The following is a 23,455-nucleotide window of genomic DNA, read 5'->3' on the forward strand; positions in this document are numbered from 1 at the left end:
TACCGTCTAGTGGGGGTGCGGGTGTGTGAGTGTTACCTGTGACGACCTGGCTAGTCCAGGGCGCCACAATGGTAACACTGACCCAGCGTTATGATTCCCCAGGGGTCAGTATGAGTAGACAGATACCTAACATGTTTAGATTTTTTTTTATTTAAGCAGTGAAAAAAAATTGAAAAATTTGTTAAAAAAAAAAAAATAATAATTTCGGCGTCTGGGGCTCAGTGATGTCTTATTTTTTGCGCTCTGAACCGACGTTTTTACCGATACCCATTTTGGGTAGATGATTACCGATTGGATTAATTTACTTTATATTTTGATAGATTAGACATTTCTGAACGCGGCGATAACAAATGTGTGTATTTGTATTTACTTTTAATTGTTTTATTTTCAGTGGGGCAAAAATGGGGGTGATTAGAATTTTTGTGTTTTCTTTTTTTTGTTTTTTTATATTTTTCAAATTTATAATAACTTTTTTTTTACTTTTTCCAGTATTTATTTGATAGTGGACTTAAGCAGGTTTTACACGCTGCGACAGCGCTAGCCGATGCTAGCGATGCCGAGCGTGATAACACCTGCCCCCATCGTACGGCCGATATGTGTTGATCGCTGCCGTAGCAAACATTATCGCTACGGCAGTGTCATACATACCTGCCCTGTGACGTCGCTGTGACCGGCGATCCGCCTCCTTTCTAAGGGGGCGGTTCGTTCAGCGTCACAGCGACGTCATAACAGTGTCACTGAACCGCCGCCCAATAGAAAAGGAGGGGTGGAGATGAGCGACCGGAACATGCCGCCCACCTCCTTCCTTCCTCTCTTCCCGGTGGAGGCAGGTAAGGAGATGTCTGTCGCTCCTGCGGTGTCACACACAGTGATGTGCGCTGCCGCAGGACCGACGAACAACATCGTACCTGTCGCTGCAGCGATATTATGGAAATGAGCGACGTGACAACGAGCAATGATTTTTGATGTTTTTGTGCTTGTTGATCGTCGCTCATTTGCATTACACGCTGCGATGTCAGTACCGGCTCCGGATGTGCGTGAGAAACGTCGTGACCCCGACGATATATCGTTGCCGATGACGCAATGTGTAAAGCACCCTTTAGAGGACTTGAATCTACGATTATCTGATCGCCGGAGCGTCAGCAGAAATCACAGTCTCCTATGAATGTCGTTAGCAGTTGGCGCTCACAGGAGCTACATCATCACAGATACGGGGTTGTCCGCAGAATCATCAGCTGACCCCCGTCTGTCACCAGCTCCCCGAGATCACTTCATAGAGCTGCCGATGGGAGCCGGGAATGGTGCGCTCCCCGCTGGCACAAATTAACTGGTCAACCACCGCAGTCCGATCTGTTAGAGGCAGATGATGGCTGATCAGATCAGCCAACGTGCGGGGAACAGTGCGGGCTCAGCGAATGAGCCGACATCAAAGGCAGGCAGGTGACATATGACGTAAATATACATCAAGTCATGTCGTGAAAGGGTTAAGCTACTGCTTCAAGCTTCTCTGGAGATTACATAGCAATGGGAAGACAATTTCTCCAATTAGCCTGAACTTACTATACAGGGTCTGTGCACTCCGGGCGGCACCATAGGGTGCAGCACTTCTTGTCTCCAGGACATTCTTTATCGCTGGTACATCCACATGATTTAGAGGGTTTCCTGCACCGAACCGCCGGAATGGGGCACATTCCAGGCTTTTCTGTAAACAACAAAAGTCCCATCTGATATTCTGCATAACATTACTGTATAGCACTCGTCAGATCACCACAAACTAACATCCCTCCCGGATTAGGGTCAGGTCGGTACTTCTCCCTTCCTAGGACAAAGGGAAAGGTGTGGACCTATTTTTTTTTATCCCTAATATAGTTACCCCCATTGTTTGCTTAATTTCAGATACTTCCAAAATCCAAAAGACCTCCCTGGAGAACAGACCTCCAGTGTGGACCATGGTGGACCCCAGAGCTGCTTCTATAATGTGTATGTCATGGTGGTGAGGTCCAGTAGTGACTGGCAACATTGCCTTGTAGATATGGACTAATCAAAAAGACCTCCCTGGAGAACAGACCTCCAGTGTGGACCATGGTGGACCCCAGAGCTTCTTCTATAGTGTATATGTAATGGTGGTGAGGTCCAGTAGTGACTGGCAACATTGCCTTGTAGATATGGACTAATCAAAAAGACCTCCCTGGAGAACAGACCTCCAGTGTGGACCATGGTGGACCCCATAGTTGCTTCTATAGTGTATATGTAATGGTGGTGAGGTCCAGCAGTGACTGGCGACATTGCCTTGTAGATATGGACTAATCCAAATGACCTCCCTGAAGAACAGACCTCCAGTGTGGACCATGGTGGACCCCAGAGCTGCTTCTATAGTGTGTATGTCATGGTAGTGAGGTCCAGTAGTGACTGGCAACATTGCCTTGTAGATATGGACTAATCCAAAAGACCTCCCTGGAGAACAGACCTCCAGTGTGGACTAAGGTGGACCCCATAGCTGCTTCTATAGTGTGTATGTCATGGTGGTGACGTACAGCAGTGACTAGTGACATTGCCTTGTAGATATGGACTAATCCGAACGACCTCCCTGAAGAACAGACTTCCAGTGTGGACTATGGTGGACCCCATAGCTGCATCTATAGTGTATATGTAATGGTGGTGAGGTCCAGCGGTGACTGGTGACATTGCCTTGTAGATATTCATTGCCTGGATGTTTTCCCTAGATATTAAAACACATGGATGGTCGGGGGAAGCAATTTCCAAAGAGGAGATCTGTATCCTGATTAGATCCAAAACCCAATGGTGACATGTGTGTATATAGACAAAGGTGTATGGTGTCTGACTCCTGCGCGCATGGAGGGCATCGAGAACCCTACACTGGTGGGCTTCCAAACACAGGACAACTGCGGGAGGATTCAAGGCAGATTAAAGAAAACAAATCTACAACTATCTATGCCGTTACCAGGGCCAGGTTTTGGCTTTGGTTCACTTGATTAATCTAGAAATTTTGATTATGAGGAGCAAATCAGTTCAAGGCAAATAGAATTCTCCTGAAACATTGGGAAAAATCCAAAATTTGTGATTTGCTCCCTACAAATCAAACAAAAACATCAAGCCGGCCACTGAATGACTGCTGAGGGCTGAGCAAGGGGAGGACAAAAAAAAGTCACCGCTCACCGATCCAATGGTTGCAGTTCCCCTCCCGGCATTGCACTGGCTCCCTCTTCTATTATCCATGGCAGGCCACATCCTCTTTTACCTCCTCACTTTACACCGGGCTCAGCAGACTTTAGGTACTCATATCATAATGCGTAGGCTACACAATGTGAAAGAAGACGTGGTATAGGACGTGGCCTGCCATGACGACTGGAAGGGTTCAGAATCTGAGGAGCCATCAGAGGGTGGGAAACTGGAGTGACGAGAAAAGGGACCTTCAAGGTGAGTAAACTTTTACCGCCTACTTCTAAAATGATCCGAGAGACCCCCAACACAATCGGTCACATTCGTGTCACATTAAGTGGAAAGATGCAAACAGAATTTCTCGGACAATTAAATGGAAGGTGTGACTTCGTATCTTGTCCGATGTGTGTGATATTTACCGCTCGTCACGTTCTGGCACTGGAGGTCATTTTCCCCGGTCAGACAGCACTTCTGCTCCAGCGGGCAGTCCGAGTCTCCTCTGCACAGGGTGTTGTTGACATCGGTGCAGGACAAGTTTTCCAGACTGATGGGGCAAACTCCCGCGTGTTCTGCGGATACAAAGTACAGAATGCGTCATCCGCGCCTCCATGTAGCAAGACCTTACCCTTGGTAATATTTTGGGGAACCTGTGGTGTTTCATAACTTTTGGAGGCCGATGAGTAAAATACCAGTTTGTATATTTTTTAAACCTTTCACTGTTAGATTCAATACCCAACTCTAAAGCCCGCTTTACACGCTTCAATAAATCTTTCAATCCGTCGTCGGGGTCAAGTTGTAAGTGACGCACATCCGGCATCGTTCGTGACGTATTTGCATGTGACACCTATGTGCGATCAAGATTGAACGAAAATCCGGTGATCGCATACACGTCGTTTATTCCTCATACATTGGACGTTTTGTTGTATGAACCTAGTCAATTGAAACGTGTGACATCCCTCATACGATTGTAATGTCTGATGCTATGTGCGCAGGTGTGCGCTCTGCACCGCAGCTTAAAAAAGGTCTGCTTCAGAGCGCAGCTGAAAAGCTGAAGCGCCTCACAATGTCTGTCATTCACTAATCTCTACATAAGCAAGAATGATTGACCTTAGGGAGATCAACATCCAGCACCACAGAGACACCATCACGTGTTTCTCAACGCAGTGATTCTAGAACAAGGCCCCCTGGGAAAATATGCAAAACAGGACTGCCGCGGAAACACCATCACATGTCTCAACGCTGGCAGGAAACTAGCCAGGTCTTTCACCGGGAAGGAAGGGGGCCTAGTTCTAGAATCACTGCGTTGAGAAACACGTGATGGTGTCTCTGTGGTGCTGGATGTTGATCTCCCTAAGGTCAATTATCCTTGCTTATGTAGTCTTTTAATAGGCATTGCTCCCACTAGCCAGTTTCCTACTCCACACTGATGAGGGGCAAATACCCCGAAACAGCTGTCTGTGCATGGATACCATGTTTTGGTATAGGCGGTTTCCTTGACTGGAGACTGCCCTTCCCGTGGTTGTTCCTTCCCGGTGAAAGACCTGGCTAGTTTCCTGCCAGCGTTGAGACATGTGATGGTGTTTCCGCCGCAGTCCTGTTTTGTATATTCACTAATCTCTGTCAGTCGGTCACTATCTCTGTCCCTCTCTCTCTGTCCATGTCAGGCTATCCCTCTTACCCCCTCTCTCATACTTAATCTAGGATTTAGTGGCAGCTATGGGCTGCCAAAAACACCTTATTACCCCGATTTGCCAACGCACCAGGGCAAATCGGGAAGAGCCGGGTACAGTCCCAGAACTGTCGCATATAATGTATGAGGCAATTCTGGGCGGCTGTTGGCTGATATTGTTAGGCTGGGGGGCTCCCCATAACATGGAGCTCCCCATCCTGAGAATACCAGCCTTCAGCCATATGGCTTTATCTGGCTGGTATTAAAATGTGGGGGGACCGCACGCCGTTTTTTTTTAATTATTTAATTATTTATTTCACTGCACAGTATAGACACGCCTACCGGCTGCTGTGATTGGGTGCAGTGAGACACCTGTCACTCAGCGTGGGGGCGTGTCTCACTGCAACCAATCATAGGCGCCGGTGGGCGGGGAATACGAGATTGTTTAATAAGCGGCCGGCTTTTACAAAATAGTAACAGCCGCCGGAGCAGTGTGAATGCCGTGCAGCGCCGGGGATCGGGGATCAGTGAGTATGAGAGAGGGCTGCTCAATTCAGTTACTCAGGAGTTTAGCGGTCACCGGTGAGTCCTTCACTGGTGACCGCTAATCAGGACGCGACACAGACAGAGCCGCAGCATGACAATGAAGTCGGGTGAAGTTAACACGAGTTCATTCTGATCGTGCGGCTCTTTCTGTGTCTGCTGTCATCTGCCATTCAGCTCTGCTACATGGCTGTCTGTGTCTGCTGTCATCTGCCATTCAGCTCTGCTACATGGCTGTCTGTGTCTGCTGTCATCTGCCATTCAGCTCTGCTACATGGCTGTCTGTGTCAGCTGTCATCTGCCATTCACCGCTGCTACATGGCTGTCTGTGTCTGTTGTCATCTGCCATTCACCGCTGCTACATGGCTGTCTGTGTCTGCTGTCATCTGCCATTCAGCTCTGCTACATGGCTGTCTGTGTCTGCTGTCAGCGGCCATTCAGCTCTGCTACATGGCTGTCTGTGTCTGCTGTCATCTGCCATTCAGCTCTGCTACATGGCTGTCTGTGTCTGCTGTCATCTGCCATTCAGCTCTGCTACATGGCTGTCTGTGTCTGCTGTCATCTGCCATTCAGCTCTGCTACATGGCTGTCTGTGTCAGCTGTCATCTGCCATTCAGCTCTGCTACATGGCTGTCTGTGTCTGCTGTTAGCGGCATTCAGCTCTGCTACATGGCTGTCTGTGTCTGCTGTCATCTGCCATTCAGCTCTGCTACATGGCTGTCTGTGTCTGCTGTCATCTGCCATTCAGCTCTGCTACATGGCTGTCTGTGTCTGCTGTCATCTGCCATTCAGCTCTGCTACATGGCTGTCTGTGTCTGCTGTCATCTGCCATTCAGCTCTGCTACATGGCTGTCTGTGTCAGCTGTCATCTGCCATTCAGCTCTGCTACATGGCTGTCTGTGTCTGCTATCATCTGCCATTCAGCTCTGCTACATGGCTGTCTGTGTCTGCTGTCATCTGCCATTCAGCTCTGCTACATGGCTGTCTGTGTCTGCTGTCATCTACCATTCAGCTCTGCTACATGGCTGTCTGTGTCTGCTGTCATCTGCCATTCAGCTCTGCTACATGGCTGTCTGTGTCTGCTGTCATCTGCCATTCAGCTCTGCTACATGGCTGTCTGTGTCTGCTGTCATCTGCCATTCAGCTCTGCTACATGGCTGTCTGTGTCTGCTGTCATCTACCATTCAGCTCTGCTACATGGCTGTCTGTGTCTGCTGTCATCTGCCATTCAGCTCTGCTACATGGCTGTCTGTGTCTGCTGTCATCTGCCATTCAGCTCTGCTACATGGCTGTCTGTGTCTGCTGTCATCTGCCATTCAGCTCTGCTACATGGCTGTCTGTGTCTGCTGTCATCTGCCATTCAGCTCTGCTACATGGCTGTCTGTGTCTACTGTCATCTGCCATTCAGCTCTGCTACATGGCTGTCTGTGTCTGCTGTCATCTGCCATTCAGCTCTGCTACATGGCTGTCTGTGTCAGCTGTCATCTGCCATTCAGCTCTGCTACATGGCTGTCTGTGTCTGCTGTCATCTGCCATTCAGCTCTGCTACATGGCTGTCTGTGTCTGCTGTCATCTGCCATTCAGCTCTGCTACATGGCTGTCTGTGTCAGCTGTCATCTGCCATTCAGCTCTGCTACATGGCTGTCTGTGTCTGCTGTCAGCGGCCATTCAGCTCTGCTACATGGCTGTCTGTGTCTGCTGTCATCTGCCATTCAGCTCTGCTACATGGCTGTCTGTGTCTGCTGTCATCTGCCATTCAGCTCTGCTACATGGCTGTCTGTGTCTGCTGTCATCTGCCATTCAGCTCTGCTACATGGCTGTCTGTGTCAGCTGTCATCTGCCATTCAGCTCTGCTACATGGCTGTCTGTGTCTGCTGTTAGCGGCATTCAGCTCTGCTACATGGCTGTCTGTGTCTGCTGTCATCTGCCATTCAGCTCTGCTACATGGCTGTCTGTGTCTGCTGTCATCTACCATTCAGCTCTGCTACATGGCTGTCTGTGTCTGCTGTCATCTGCCATTCAGCTCTGCTACATGGCTGTCTGTGTCTGCTGTCATCTGCCATTCAGCTCTGCTACATGGCTGTCTGTGTCTGCTGTCATCTGCCATTCAGCTCTGCTACATGGCTGTCTGTGTCTGCTGTCATCTGCCATTCAGCTCTGCTACATGGCTGTCTGTGTCTACTGTCATCTGCCATTCAGCTCTGCTACATGGCTGTCTGTGTCTGCTGTCATCTGCCATTCAGCTCTGCTACATGGCTGTCTGTGTCAGCTGTCATCTGCCATTCAGCTCTGCTACATGGCTGTCTGTGTCTGCTGTCATCTGCCATTCAGCTCTGCTACATGGCTGTCTGTGTCTGCTGTCATCTGCCATTCAGCTCTGCTACATGGCTGTCTGTGTCAGCTGTCATCTGCCATTCAGCTCTGCTACATGGCTGTCTGTGTCAGCTGTCATCTGCCATTCAGCTCTGCTACATGGCTGTCTGTGTCTGCTGTCATCTGCCATTCAGCTCTGCTACATGGCTGTCTGTGTCTGCTGTTAGTGGCCATTCAGCTCTGCTACATGGCTGTCTGTGTCTGCTGTCATCTACCATTCAGCTCTGCTACATGGCTGTCTGTGTCTGCTGTCATCTACCATTCACCGCTGCTACATGGCTGTCTGTGTCTGCTGTCATCTGCCATTCAGCTCTGCTACATGGCCCTGTCTGTGTCTGCTGTCAGCGGCCATTCAGCTCTGCTACATGGCTCTGTCTGTGTCTGCTGTCATCTGCCATTCAGCTCTGCTACATGGCTGTCTGTGTCTGCTGTCATCTGCCATTCAGCTCTGCTACATGGCTGTCTGTGTCTGCTGTCAGCGGCCATTCAGCTCTGCTACATGGCTGTCTGTGTCTGCTGTCATCTACCATTCACCGCTGCTACATGGCTGTCTGTGTCTGCTGTCATCTACCATTCAGCTCTGCTACATGGCTGTCTGTGTCTGCTGTCATCTGCCATTCAGCTCTGCTACATGGCTGTCTGTGTCTGCTGTCATCTACCATTCAGCTCTGCTACATGGCTGTCTGTGTCTGCTGTCATCTACCATTCAGCTCTGCTACATGGCTGTCTGTGGCTGCTGTCAGCGGCCATTCAGCTCTGCTACATGGCTGTCTGTGTCTGCTGTCATCTACCATTCAGCTCTGCTACATGGCTGTCTGTGTCTGCTGTCATCTGCCATTCAGCTCTGCTACATGGCTGTCTGTGTCTGCTGTCATCTGCCATTCAGCTCTGCTACATGGCTGTCTGTGTCTGCTGTCATCTACCATTCAGCTCTGCTACATGGCTGTCTGTGTCTGCTGTCATCTACCATTCAGCTCTGCTACATGGCTGTCTGTGTCTGCTGTCATCTGCCATTCAGCTCTGCTACATGGCTGTCTGTGTCTGCTGTCATCTGCCATTCAGCTCTGCTACATGGCTGTCTGTGTCTGTTGTCATCTGCCATTCAGCTCTGCTACATGGCTGTCTGTGTCTGCTGTCATCTACCATTCAGCTCTGCTACATGGCTGTCTCTGTCTGCTGTCATCTACCATTCAGCTCTGCTACATGGCTGTCTGTGTCTGCTGTCATCTACCATTCAGCTCTGCTACATGGCTGTCTGTGTCTGCTGTCATCTGCCATTCAGCTCTGCTACATGGCTGTCTGTGTCTGCTGTCATCTACCATTCAGCTCTGCTACATGGCTGTCTGTGGCTGCTGTCATCTGCCATTCAGCTCTGCTACATGGCTGTCTGTGTCTGCTGTCAGCGGCATTCAGCTCTGCTACATGGCTGTCTGTGTCTGCTGTCATCTGCCATTCAGCTCTGCTACATGGCTGTCTGTGTCTGCTGTCATCTGCCATTCAGCTCTGCTATATGGCTGTCTGTGTCTGCTGTCATCTGCCATTCAGCTCTGCTACATGGCTGTCTGTGTCTGCTGTCATCTGCCATTCAGCTCTGCTACATGGCTGTCTGTGTCTGCTGTCAGCGGCCATTCAGCTCTGCTACATGGCTGTCTGTGTCTGCTGTCATCTGCCATTCAGCTCTGCTACATGGCTGTCTGTGTCTGCTGTCATCTGCCATTCAGCTCTGCTACATGGCTGTCTGTGTCTGCTGTCATCTGCCATTCAGCTCTGCTACATGGCTGTCTGTGTCTGCTGTCAGCGGCCATTCAGCTCTGCTACATGGCTGTCTGTGTCTGCTGTCATCTGCCATTCATCTCTGCTACATGGCTGTCTGTGTCTGCTGTCATCTGCCATTCAGCTCTGCTACATGGCTGTCTGTGTCTGCTGTCATCTGCCATTCAGCTCTGCTACATGGCTGTCTGTGTCTGCTGTCATCTGCCATTCAGCTCTGCTACATGGCTGTCTGTGTCTGCTGTCAGCGGCCATTCAGCTCTGCTACATGGCTGTCTGTGTCTGCTGTCATCTGCCATTCAGCTCTGCTACATGGCTGTCTGTGTCTGCTGTCATCTGCCATTCATCTCTGCTACATGGCTGTCTGTGTCTGCTGTCATCTGCCATTCAGCTCTGCTACATGGCTGTCTGTGTCTGCTGTCATCTGCCATTCAGCTCTGCTACATGGCTGTCTGTGTCTGCTGTCATCTGCCATTCAGCTCTGCTACATGGCTGTCTGTGTCTGCTGTCAGCGGCCATTCAGCTCTGCTACATGGCTGTCTGTGTCTGCTGTCATCTGCCATTCAGCTCTGCTACATGGCTGTCTGTGTCTGCTGTCAGCGGCCATTCAGCTCTGCTACACGGCTGTCTGTGTCTGCTGTCAGCGGCCATTCAGCTCTGCTACATGGCTGTCTGTGGCTGCTGTCATCTGCCATTCAGCTCTGCTACATGGCTGTCTGTGTCTGCTGTCAGCGGCCATGTAGCAGAGCTGAATGGCAGATGACATAGTAAAAACGCACCCCTACACATTACACACGCTTGGCAAGTCAATAAATATAAAAAAAAAGGTGCCCGATGCATACGTCACGGAACACATGATCTAAAGGATCGCACACAAAATTGATCAATTTAACATAGACTAACGCACGTGTGACAGCAAATGAACGACCTACGTGCAATCTCATTAGATCACATATGCAACCTGGGCGTGTCACATCGCATACGAGATCGCACACCTAATTGTAAGGTGTAAAGCGGGCTTAAAGCGCACCAATCACCAGGATTTTCATATATAACCTAAATCCAGTGCTATACTGGCACTATCAGGCTGATTCTATACATATCTTTAGTGGTCAGCTCGGATGTTTAGGTTTTGTAACGCATGCAAGTAAAGTTTGTAAAATGAGCAGCTTTTTGTGTGGCAGCAGCAGCCGATCAGCTGATAGCTGGGGTGGGCATTCATAGTGATTCCTGCCCCCCTGCCTATCAATCCCCCTCTCTTATTTATGCTAATTCCATTATAGAATTGTTTTAATTAGTGACTAGAAGGACCTGTATTGATGTCATACCCATGTCTCCAGAAGGGGCGGGGCCTTAGCCAACATAGCTGATACCAGGAAGCAACATTATTTTTCTGTTAGCTGAAGCCCCGCCCCTTCTGGTCACATAGGTATGACATCAGCACAGGTCCTTCTAGTCACTTAGTAAAACAATTCTATAATAAAATTAGAATAAATAAGAGGGCAAGGAACAAAAGGCAGGGGGCGGGAATGATTATGAATAACCACCCCAGCTATCAGCTGATCCTCAGCTGCTGTCACTCAAGAAGCTGCTCATTTTACAAACTTTATTTTCTTGGATTTCAAAACCTACAGTCATGGCCAAAAGTTTTGAGAATGCTACAAATATTAATTTTTTACAAAGTCTACTGCTTCAGTTTTTCTAATGGCAATTTGCACATACTCCAGAATGTCATAAAGAGTGATCAGCTTAACATCAACTACTTGCAAAGTCAATATTGGTAAGAAAATGAACTTTAACCCCCAAAACACATTTCAGCATTGCATTCCTGCCTTAAAAGGAGCAGCTAACATTGTTTTAGTGATTGTTCCAGTAACACAGGTGTGGGTGTTGATGAGGACAGGGCTGGCGATCAATCAGTCATGATTAAGTAAGAATGACACCACTGGACACTTTAAAAGGAGGCTGGTGCTTGGTATCATTGTTTCTCTTCAGTTAACCATGGTCATCTCTAAAGAAACACGTGCAGCCATCATTGCTCTGCACAAAAATGGCCTAACAGGGAAGAGTATCGCAGCTACAAAGATTGCACCTCAGTCACCAATCTATCGCATCATCAAGAACTTCAAGGAGAGAGCTTCCATTGTTGCCAAAAAGGCTCCAGGGCGCCCAAGAAGGACCAGCAAACGCCAGGACCGTATCTTAAAGCTGTTTCAGCTGCGGGATGGGACTACCAGCAGTGGCGAGCTTGCCCAGCAATGGCAGCAGGCTGGTGTGAGGGCTTCTGCACGCACTGTGAGGCGGAGACTGCTTGAGCAAGGCCTGGTTTCAAGGAGGGCAGCAAAGAAGCCACTTCTCTCCAGAAAAAACATCAGGGACCGACTGATATTCTGCAGAAGGTACAGGGAGTGGACTGCTGAGGACTGGGGGAAAGTCATTTTCTCAGATGAATCCCCTTTTCGATTGTTTGGGACATCTGGAAAACAGCTTATTAGGAGAAGAAGAGGTGAGCGCTGCCACCAGTCTTGTCTCATGCAACTGTTAAGCATCCGGAAACCATTCATGTGTGTGGTTGCTTCTCAGCCAAGGGAATCGCACCACTCACAGTCTGGCCTAAAAACACAGCCATGAATAAAGTATGGTACCAGAATGTCCTCGAAGAGCAACTTCTCCCAACTGTCCAAGAGCAGTTTGGCCCCAACAATGCCTTTTCCAGCATGATGGAGCACCTTGCCATAAAGCAAAGGGGATCACTAAATGGCTCATGGAACAAAACATAGAGATTTTGGGTCCATGGCCTGGAAACTCCCCAGATCTTAATCCCATTGAGAACTTGTGGGCAATCATCAAGAGACAGGTGGACAAACAAAAACCAACAAATTCTGGCAAAATGCAAGCATTGCTTATGCAAGAATGGACCGCGATCAGTCAGGATTTGTTCCAGAAGATGATTGACAGCTGCCCGGGAGAATTGCAGAGGTCCTGAAGAAGAAGGGACAACACTGCAAATATTCACTTGCTGCATTAACTCATTCTGTCAATAGAACCTTCTGGTCTCATAATATGATTGCAGTTATATTTCTGTATGTGATGGAAACATCAGACAAACACAAATAGAAACCAGAGGGAACAGATCATGTGAAAATAGCATTGTGGGGTCATTCTCAAAACTTTTGGCCATGACTGTATACATCCGAGCTGACAAGTAAAGGTATGTGGAGAATCAGGTTGATAGTGCCAGTACAGCATTGGCTTTAGGTTATATACGAAAAATCCTAGTGATTGGTGCGCTTTAATATCTAGGATTGATACAGAAAAGTAGTGTTTGTTTTATTTTTACATAAGAATGATAATATATGTCTAACATTTCATAAGCATAGTCCCTCTGATGATACACTGACATAGACCCTACCAGGGGTCTATGATGTCAACCATTGCTAGTGCCAAAAATGCCATGGCAACGCATCAGCACCGGTGCAATTGTGGTGAGGAACTGAAAGAGGGAACCCCCTTCCCTCTGTCTAATTAGTTAAATACCATGGTGGCTATTGACTGATCTCTAAGGGGTTAACTGCAGGGATCTATAGCGTCAGTAGGAGTTGAGCCATGTGCATCCTGAGGATGATTGTGTCGCGGGTGGCGGGGCGCGTGCTCGCTACGCTCGGGTCCGGCGCTTCTGCTGGGGGCTGCTCGGTGGCTCGAGTGGTGGGCCGGATCCGGGGACTCGAGCAGCGCTCCTCGCCCGTGAGTGAAAAGGGGTGGTTTTTAGGGGAGAATTTAGTTTGTGACGCCACCCACGGGTTGTGGTGATAGTGGGCACCACCGCTGCTTGGTGACGGGGATCCCAGGAGCGTTGGTAGGGAGCAGCTGGGATGTTGTTTTCCACCTCCGTGGGCAGGGGTTGGTGGTCCCGGGGCCCGGTGGTGTAACGGGGAGGCAGGGTCGCTGGGGTGCAGGGTCGCAGGGACAGCGCGGCGCGGTGCCGGATGGTACTGATGTACTCACTCCGATACAAAGGCACAAAGTCACTGGTAAACCAAACGGCTGGATGGACGGGTCCCGCAGCCGGCTGCTGCTTCCGTGGTCTCCCTGGACAGGTGATGGTGGCTGTCTTTCCCTGCACCTTTAACGGTTTTGACTATGATGGTTTCCCAACGGTAGTCCACTCCCTGGTCATATGCCCTAGGGAGCTCTCGTTGCCCGCAGGCGCTGGCCCTTTGGATCTCTAGCCCTTGGCGGTGACTCTATATCCGGACGGGTTGGGCGGTTGCCTTCTGACGGGACTTGGTAGTTAGGGAACCCTGGAGGTTCCGGTCACACTCGGATTTGATCTTTGCCGGCGGCTCCTAGCCTGATAGGGGTCCGATGGCCCTGCCCTTGTGTGCTGACTACAGTCGGTTTCCACGGTTCGGAACCGGCGGGCCCGCCGCCCGTCTTCGGTCCTACGGCTTCACAGCTGCACTCACTCCTGCAGACGGCCACCACCGTCTGCCGACCTTGTGCACGGTGCCTGGGCTCCTTCCCAGACACTGGCAGTCCAGCTCCTCCACTTCTACCTCCTTCACTTCAACTCCACACTAGACTGACTGCAACTCACTGACGTTTTCCCGCCTTCAGGACTGTGAACTCCTCGGTGGGTGGGGCCAACCGCCTGGCTCCACCCCCACCTGGTGTGGACATCAGCCCCTGAAGGGGGGCAACAAGGATTTTGTGTTTGACTGTTCTAACTGACCGGGGGAGGGGGTGTGGGCGATGTTGAGCCTGTGACTACCTGGCTAGTCCAGGGCGTCACAATTGCATGACTTCTCCATCATGGAGCTCCAAATGTCAAGCCCTCAGGACAGACATCCCCATGGTGTGGGGAGAGAACAATCCTTTAAGGAATGAAATATCAGCTATGTCAGGAGCTGTGTAAAGCCCACTTTACACGCTTCAATATATCTCACAATCCGTCGTTGGGGTCAAGTTGTAAGTGACGCACATCCGGCATCGTTTGTGAGGTATCTGCGTGTGACATCTACGTGCGATCAAGATTGTACGCAAAACCGTTGATCGCAAACACATCGTATCTTTGTCTAGAATTGGACGTTTTGTTGTATGAACCTAGTCAATTGTAACGTGTGACATCCCTCATACGATTGTGATGTCTGAGGCTATGTGCGCAGGTGTGCGCTCTGCACCGCAGCTTAAATAAGGTCCGCTTCAGAGCGCAGCTGAAAAGCTGCGTTCTGAAGCGCCTCACAATGTCTGTCATTCACTAATCTCTGTCAGTCGGTCACTATCTCTGTCCCTCACTCTCTGTCCATGTCAGTCTATCCCCCTCTCTCATATACTCACCGATCCCCGGCGCGGCACTGCACGGCGTTCACACTGCTCCGGCGGCTTTTACTGTTTTGAAAAAGCCGGCCGCCCATTAAACAATCTCGTATTCCCTGCTTCCCCCGCCCACAGGCGCCTATGATTGGTTGCAGTGAGACACGCCCCCACGCTGAGTGACAGATGTCTCACTGCACCCAATCACAGCAGCCGGTGGGCGTGTCTATACTGTGCAGTGAAATAAATAATTAAATAATTTAAAAAAAACGGCGTGCGGTCCCCCCCAATTTTAAAACCAGCCAGATAAAGCCATACGGCTGAAGGCTGGTATTCTCAGGATGGGGAGCCCCACGTTAAGGGGAGCTCCCCAGCCTAACAATATCAGCCAGCAGCCACCCAGAATTGCCGCATACATTGGATGCGACAGTTCTGGGACTGTACCCGACTCTTCCCGATTTGCCCTGGCGCGTTTGGCAATCGGGGTATTAAGGAGTTAATGGCAGCCCATAGCTGCCACTAAATCGTAGATTAAACATTGCAGGCGTCTCCCCGAGATACCTTCCATGATTAATCTGTAAGTGACAGTAAATAAACACACACACACGAAAAAATCCTTTATTACAAATAAAAAACACAAACATATACCCTCGTTTACCAATTTAATAAGCCCGAAAAATCCCTTCATGTCCGGCGTAATCCAGGATGGTCCAGTGTCGCTTCTAGCTCTGCTGCATGAAGGTGACCAGAGCTGCAGAAGACACAGCCGCTCCTGTCAGCTCCATGCAGCAACTGAAGACAGCCGCGCGATCAACTGAGCTGTCACTGAGGTTACCCGCGGCCACCGCTGGATCCAGTGACAGCGGAGAACCTCAGTGACAGCTCAGCTGATCGCGCTATTCTCTTCATTAGCTGCGTGGAGCTGACAGGAGCGGCGGTGTCTTCTGCAGCTCCGGTCACCTTCATGCAGCAGAGCTGGAAGCGACGCTGGACCATCCTGGATTACACCGGACATGGAGGGCTATTTCGGGCTGATTAAAGTGGTGAACCAGGGCATATGTTTGTGTATTTAATTTCTAATAAATGATTTTTCAGGTGTGTGTGTGTTTATTTACTGTCACTTACAGATTAATCATGGAAGGTATCTCGGGGAGACGCCTGCAATGATTAATCTAGGATTTAGTGGCAGCTATGGGCTGCCATTAATTCCTTATTATCCCGATTGCCAAATGCTCCAGGGCAAATCGGGAAGAGCCGGGTACAGTCCCAGAACTGTCGCATCTAATGTATGCGGCAATTCTGGGCGGCTGCTGGCTGATATTGTTAGGCTGGGGGGCTCCCCATAACGTGGGGCTCCCCATCCTGAGAATACCAGCCTTCAGCCGTATGGCTTTATCTGGCTGGTTTTAAAATGGGGGGGACCGCACGCCGTTTTTTTAAATTATTTGATTATTTATTTCACTGCACAGTATAGACATGCCCACCGGCTGCTGTGATTGGGTGCAGTGAGACACCTGTCACTCAGCGTGGGGGCGTGTCTCACTGCATCCAATCATAGGCGCCGGTGGGCGGGATAAGCAGGGAATACGAGATTGATTAATGAGCGGCCGGCTTTTTCAAAATAGTAAAAGCCGCCGGAGCAGTGTGAACGCCGTGCAGCGCCGCGCCGGGGATCGGGGATCGGTGAGTATATGAGAGAGGTCTGCTCAATTCAGTTACTCAGGAGATTAGCGGTCACCAGTGAGTCCTTCACGGGTGACCGCTAATCAGGACGCGACACAGACAGAGCCGCAGCATGACAATGAAGTCGGGTGAAGTTAACACGAGTTCATTCTGATCGTGCGGCTCTTTCTGTGTCTGCGGTCATCTACCATTCAGCTGTGCTACATGGCTGTCTGTGTCTGCTGTCATCTGCCATTCAGCTCTGCTACATGGCTGTCTGTGTCTGCTGTCATCTGCCATTCACCGCTGCTACATGGCTGTCTGTGTCTGCTGTCATCTGCCATTCAGCTCTGCTACATGGCTGTCTGTGTCTGCTGTCAGCGGCCATTCAGCTCTGCTACATGGCTGTCTGTGTCTGCTGTCATCTGCCATTCAGCTCTGCTACATGGCTGTCTGTCTCTGCTGTCATCTGCCATTCAGCTCTGCTTCATGGCTGTCTGTCTCTGCTGTCATCTGCCATTCAGCTCTGCTTCATGGCTGTCTGTGTCTGCTGTCATCTGCCATTCAGCTCTGCTACATGGCTGTCTGTGTCTGCTGTCATCTGCCATTCAGCTCTGCTACATGGCTGTCTGTGTCTGCTGTCATCTGCCATTCAGCTCTGCTACATGGCTGTCTGTGTCTGCTGTCATCTGCCATTCAGCTCTGCTACATGGTTGTCTGTGTCTGCTGTCATCTGCCATTCAGCTCTGCTACATGGCTGTCTGTGTCTGCTGTCATCTGCCATTCAGCTCTGCTACATGGCTGTCTGTGTCTGCTGTTAGCGGCCATGTAGCAGAGCTAAATGGCAGATGACATAGTAAAAACGCATCCCTACACATTACACACGCTTGGCAAGTCAATAAATTAAAAAAAAAAGTGCCCAATGCATACGTCACAGAACACATGATCTAAAGGATCGCACACAAAATTGATCAATTTAACATAGACTGCTCGTGTGACAGCAAATGAACGACCTACGTGCGATCTCATTAGATCACATATGCGACCTGGGCGTGTCACATCGCATACGAGATCGCACACCTAATTGTAAGGTGTAAAGCGGGCTTTACACCACCAGCATCTTCCTGTAACAGCAGCGACTGGAGCGAGCTCCGATTGCTGCTGTTTAGCCATTTAGCCAGAATTCCTTTCTCCTTTCAGTACTTGGACTTACTTTCCAGTCCATGAATGGTATCATTTAAAACTACAATTTGTCCTGCAAAACACAAAACCTCATAGGTCTAGGTTGATGGGAAAATAACGTTATGGCTCTTGGAGAAAGAAAGGTAAAAAATAACTAAATGTGGCCACAACGGAAGGGGATAATGGAGTAGGATAGGAAGGAAAAATCTCCTCGACACGAGATAAGAAGTATATTGTGAGTAAACGCCGGCGTGCACCCCTGCGTCCACAGCTGTGGCCTCCGCACAGTCTGCGGGGTCCTGGGTGGGAGACTGAATGCAGATGGGGGATATATTCTGGCCATAGCTCTGAAACATTAGACATCAGCACAAGATTGTGGGCTTTGAAGCCATTAGGACTGTGCCACATCAGAGTGTATCTCAAGAAAATAACATGAGAAAGCACAGAATACTCAATGATCCTTGTGGTCTCGCGGAGCTGCCATGTTGTGTGGCCATAAAGATGAAGGGAGAAGCCCGACACGAGACAGGAGAACAAAAAGCAATTTGGAGATAAGAATAAAAAGCCAATGATGTTTCCATATGGCAGAGAGCAATGGAGTAAAGCACAATGAGGCTGTTGGACTTTGCAGATCTGGGTATTTTATGACGGGGGAGGGGAGAGTGGACATTACATTGTTCTTGGCGGTGTCCAAATTGTACCTCAATTCAAACAGAAAAAGACTTGTCCTATGTCTACCATGACAGTCATACCTGTGAGGATCTGGTCAGTCATTTATCTGACATTACCTTGATCTGGAGGGACACATTTTAGTCCATTCTGTTCGCAGCATTTCTTGGTCCCGGTGCAGTCGCTGTCCTTTGTACATGACTTTCCATAAAATCCTTTCTTTGGTGCTGGACATTGTCCGGACTTCACTACAAGAGACAGAGCAACCTCTGATTAGACCGGGCTCCTTATAATAGCCTGACGAGGCTTCAACTGACTTCTCTATACTCAATTCTGGCCGATTCTCTCCTTGGCCCTCGCCTTACCCATCCTCCTGCTGCTCGTCTTCCTTCTAGCTCCGGTCTTCAAATGAGACCAGCTGCAGACAAGGTCCAAAGTGGTCATCATGGTGGTAGTAGAACAAATTAATGTCAATGGTGTGAGGTCCACCAACAATGACCACATGGGACCTATTCGAGGCCAGCATCTGCCAGAACACTGCTTGGAGAGGCCCAATTTTAATGGATGAATTCAGATAGACCCCCCAAAATGTTTGGATTAAATTGAAATCTGAATTTTTGGGGAAATTCATAGCGTATTTGATTACTTTGGAATTAACTTGCTCATCTCTAGTTTTAACCCATCATCTGGACATCACCTAGAAATAGACAACCAGGTCATGGCAGAACGAAGAGGAACAGTCTGCAGCGCTCTATTGGTGGACACAAAGTCAAAGAAACTCCAAGGAACCGACATGAATAAAATCCTAGAGGTAAGAAGACACAGCGTCCAATTCCTGGGTGAAAAAACAGTCCAAAAGTTTAGTCTGCCATGTAAAAGTAAACACCCTATCAGAAAAGGCCCTAAAATGGTTGATGAAGATCTTCTTGATAGGTCGAAATGTTGTTACCTTTTTATATGGGAGAATAAACTTTTGGACTGGTTTTCCCCTAGGATTTGGGCGCTGTCTCTTCTTACCATCCAGGTGGTGGCTGTCATATCTCCGGTATGGGGCAGATCGCCTTCTGGCTGGTGGAACATCTCCTAACTCTACAGTTCTCCTCTGTGCAGACATTTCCCTTTATTAATCCATAGATTTTCAGACTTCTGTAATGAATAGAGATGAGCGAACTGCTCGCGTTTCGGCTCGAGTTCGGTTCGCCGAACGGGCGTCTCGTTCGAGTTCGGTTCGGCGAATGTTCGACAAACCGAACTCGAACCGCATAGGAAACAATGGCAGGCAATCACAAACACATAAAAACACCTAGAAAACACCCTCAAAGGTGTCCAAAAGGTGACAAACAACTCACAACACAACACAAACACATGGGAAAGTGACAAGGACATATACTCATGCGAAAACAAAAGAGCTGGACAAGGAAAAAGAGGAGGACACACAGATATATGAGTATATGCAAGGAAACATCGATGCCATTACTGTGCAACTTGAGCCCTGCTCATTTTAGGCTTCCAATCTGGATAAATTGCCTGAGCTCGCCACGTACGCCTTGGGGATCTTGTCGGGTCCTGCAGCCAGCGTTCTCTCGGAACCTGTCTTCAGTGCTGCTGGGGGTCTGCTGGCAGATAAGCACACGCGTCTGTCCACTGACAATGTGGACATGGCTCTCAGAGGACTTTTCTTCCCCTGGGTCAGCCAGGGGAGGCAAAAGGCACGCGTATTTTTGAGAGTGCTTCATGCAAAGCATCTTTTTCTTTTTCAAAAGGGGGGTCAACTGATGCCAGTCAAGTGGGGTGTGTGTGGCCCAATTAGTGGCAACGAGGGAGACTGTGGTTGGAGTCCCCTCGCTGTGTTTCAAAAAGAACCAAGATGAACAAGTCATGGCTCTCAGAGGACTTTTCTTCCCCTGGCTCATCCAGAGGAGGCGAAAGGCACGCGTATTTTTGAGAGTGCTTCATGCAAAGCATCTGTTTCATTTTGAAAAGGGGCATCAACTGATGCCAGTCAAGTGGGGTGTGTGTGGCCCAATTAGTGGCAACGAGGGAGACTGTGGTTGGAGTCCCCTCACTGTTTTTTACATGATTTTCGAAGTGCATGACATGCCTAAGAGGTTTAGTTTCGGCATCTCAAACTTGTTAGCTACAGAAAGGCTGCCTTTTCACCCTTTTGTCACCCAGGATTTTCGAGACCTTATGCCCATTGCAGTGCCCCAAGAGCCGATGGCCATTTGCCACTCTTTCTCCAAGAAAGGTGTGCCTGCGCTAACACAGCAGGTCGCACACAACATCACCGCTTCCTTGAGAAACTCTGTGTGTGACAGGGAGCATTTCACCACAGATACTTGGAACAGTAAGCATAGACAGGGGCGTTACATGTCGCTGACTGGGCACTGGGTAACTATGATAATAGATGGAGAAGTGTCTGCTGTACAAGTCTTTCCGTCCCCACAAGTTGTGTGTTTAAATCCTTCCTCTGTATGTACAAGTTCCTCCACTGCTTCTGCCTCATCAACCTCGTGTTGTTCCTGCACCTCAGCCCAAACCCTGTGTGGTCAGGCCACCCGTCCTTGTAACTGCGCCCAAGGAATCCTACACACCTCCTTACTATGCTGGCAGCAGAGCTCAAGGCCATCAGGTGCTCAAATGTTTACTTTGAAATGTAGGGTTGTGGCGCCCCTGAGGCTTCCGTCGCCACAGGTCATTGCACCCCATCCAGCGGTGTGATGCCCCATTCTGGGAGAGGAAGAGAGTGAACTCCGGTCCCCTGGTAAATCCACACTACACCCATTGCTAGGAACACACTGGGACCAGGGAAAGTGGCAGACAACCCTCCCATGCTGCATGCTGGGAGGGGTCGTAAGACCCATCCCTGTTCCTATAGGGTAGAACAGAGCAACTGGGGAGGTGGGAGGAGCCATCTGAGAGCAGACACAGAGAGGAAGGTCAAGTTTAGTGAGTCTACCTCAGGGAGTGAGAGAGTGAGGAGCCAGCATGTAGTTGGAGAAGAAGAACGAGAGAAAGGAGGGAGGAGGAGGCCTGCTGGAGGCAGGCAAGGAGGAGAAGAAAAGAGAAAGAAAGCTCCAAGTCAGACAGGAGCAGAGAAACAGAAAGAGACGCTTCCTGGTGAAGATCCTGGGACTCGGAGGGTCCAGGTGACACCACGTAGAAGACAGAAGGAGTCGCAGGGCCACGGGTAGTCTGTATAGCTGTCGGGGCAGTTTAGAGCTACGGTGGCCTGGTCCACAATAACATCGGTGGAGGGATCAAGCTGCGACAGGGGATGGTCCCTAGAGACTGGAGGAGTGCAAAGATCATCTCCAAACAGTAAAAACCGAGGCCCAGGGAACGTTGTAGACTCCCCGGGCCAGAACCCATAGCAGAACTTCCAGAAAAGGGGTAATCAGCCGACAGGTGACCCCCCAGCCTGGAGGCTGTAGTGGAGGCCAAGCCAGGTTTATCCTATTAAAGGCAAGGCTAAGGAAGACAGCAGAAGAAAGAGACACTTAAGAGAAGGGTACCGGCTTTTACTCTCTGAATCACCCAGAAACGGCGGAGGTCCCTGACAGTGGTCCCAGCAGTCCAAAGGTCCCTACAGTACTGTGACAAGAAGTGTGAGTAAAGAACTTGAACTGCACCCTTGGAGTGGTCTCTGTTATTTCAGCTGCATAGACACTCACAAGCACCAACTGTGCCCCGGGGCATTGCTCCACCTGTGGGGAGTAGTACTACCATTGCTGCTATAACATCCCCCGGAGGCCTCATACAGCAGCGGCGGCGTATTAGCCGCATACCACAGGTGGCGTCACGAACACAAACTTTATTCATCAAGCCACATATTCTACTGACACCCACCAGGGCCACGGAGCCGGGCCCAGCCACCACTGACTACCACCGGACTAGTCCGGCCCGGCACTGGGTGTCCCATAGCCCTGGGGTGGGCGAGTCAACTTTGGCATCACGAACAGGATTTCGTGCCCGGTTACACCGGGTACTGTGCGCCTGAAGAATCGTGAAATAGCCTGTGTTTACTGTGAGAAACTGCCGCCATTGAAGCCACTGAGTGCGGGAAGAAGGGGGCGTGAAAGAAGAAAGGGCGCGAAGAGAAGCCCCGCCCCCTTGTCCAAGAAAAGAGCGCAAAGCGGTGCCCGCCATAGAAGGCGGAGGAAGAAGAAATGGCGACTAGATAAGCTGGCCGGCTGGCAGAGAGAGTCTAAATGCCAGACCAGCAGATAAAGAAAATGTACCTTATCGCAAGCGGAGTGATGCCGGTCGTGATGGGCTGGGCGCCAGTCTGGCGCCAGATGCTAGTGCAGCCTCCGGCCCCGCCTCCGAGAAGGGAAAGGGAGCAGCCGAGTGGCGTGGTCGAGCACCCGAGCAGTGTTCCAGTCAGCATTCCCCAGGTCGGCAGCATGGCGGAGGAGCTGCAGCAAGGTGCACCAGGGACCGGAAGAATGGATCATGAGCTGAACTTGCTCCGGGAGGAGATGCGAATCCTGGCCCGGAGGCTGAGCAACGTGGAAGTAGAGGCGGACCGGCAAAGAGAAACACCGCTGGTGCCGGAGGGCCTGGGTCAGTGGATGGATGCCGCGGAGCAGCAGCAGGGTGAGCAAAATGAACCCCCGACCCGTCCGGACCCATGGCCCTGCCAAACGCCATCGCCTAGCCCCTTCACCGACCCACTGGCCTTACCCGCCAGCCCCGCTGACGCCCGGTGGGGCACCGGAGGCCTGCCGGAGACCCCCGCAGACGGCGCCTGGAGTGGGGTGGACCCCGAACAGCTAGCGGGCCCCCTACCGAGTCCCCTTGTGAGCCTCCTGGGAATGACATCCCCGGGAGTGAACTGGGACGCAGCGCCCATTGAAAGTGGGGAACTTCAGCAGCCACTGCGCCCTAAGGAGACTCCCCTGGCCAACGAGCTAACGTGCCGGAGACTGGTGGTAGAGTACCAGAGGGAGCGGGAGGTCCGGGAGGAGAAGCGGAAGGCCAAAGAAGCCGCTAATCTGGCCTCCAAAGAAGAGGTCAGGAAGGCCCTGAAGGGATCCGAAGGCCCAGTGAGACGGGGCCTAGTAGTTTACTTCCGACAAGCTGGCGGCTGGG

General features: G+C 50.3%; 1 protein-coding gene across 2 annotated transcripts in view; it reads right to left on the bottom strand.

Annotated features, from left to right (window-relative positions):
• The window catches only part of LOC142295792 (uncharacterized), a 115,746-nt gene that overhangs the window by 14,127 nt on the left and 78,164 nt on the right, over positions 1-23,455 (bottom strand). Inside the window, exons 5-7 of one of the 2 annotated variants that reach the window (XM_075338885.1) lie at positions 18,481-18,609; positions 3,600-3,749; positions 1,561-1,702 (exon numbers count right to left, since the gene is read on the bottom strand). In XM_075338885.1, coding sequence (XP_075195000.1) covers positions 1,561-1,702; positions 3,600-3,749; positions 18,481-18,609 — 421 coding nt within the window. The remainder of the gene's footprint in view (positions 1-1,560; positions 1,703-3,599; positions 3,750-18,480; positions 18,610-23,455) is intronic. The other variant, XM_075338886.1, reaches the window with a different exon arrangement.

This window comes from Anomaloglossus baeobatrachus, chromosome 3, assembly GCF_048569485.1.
Source record: "Anomaloglossus baeobatrachus isolate aAnoBae1 chromosome 3, aAnoBae1.hap1, whole genome shotgun sequence".
Classification (NCBI taxonomy): domain Eukaryota; kingdom Metazoa; phylum Chordata; class Amphibia; order Anura; family Aromobatidae; genus Anomaloglossus; species Anomaloglossus baeobatrachus.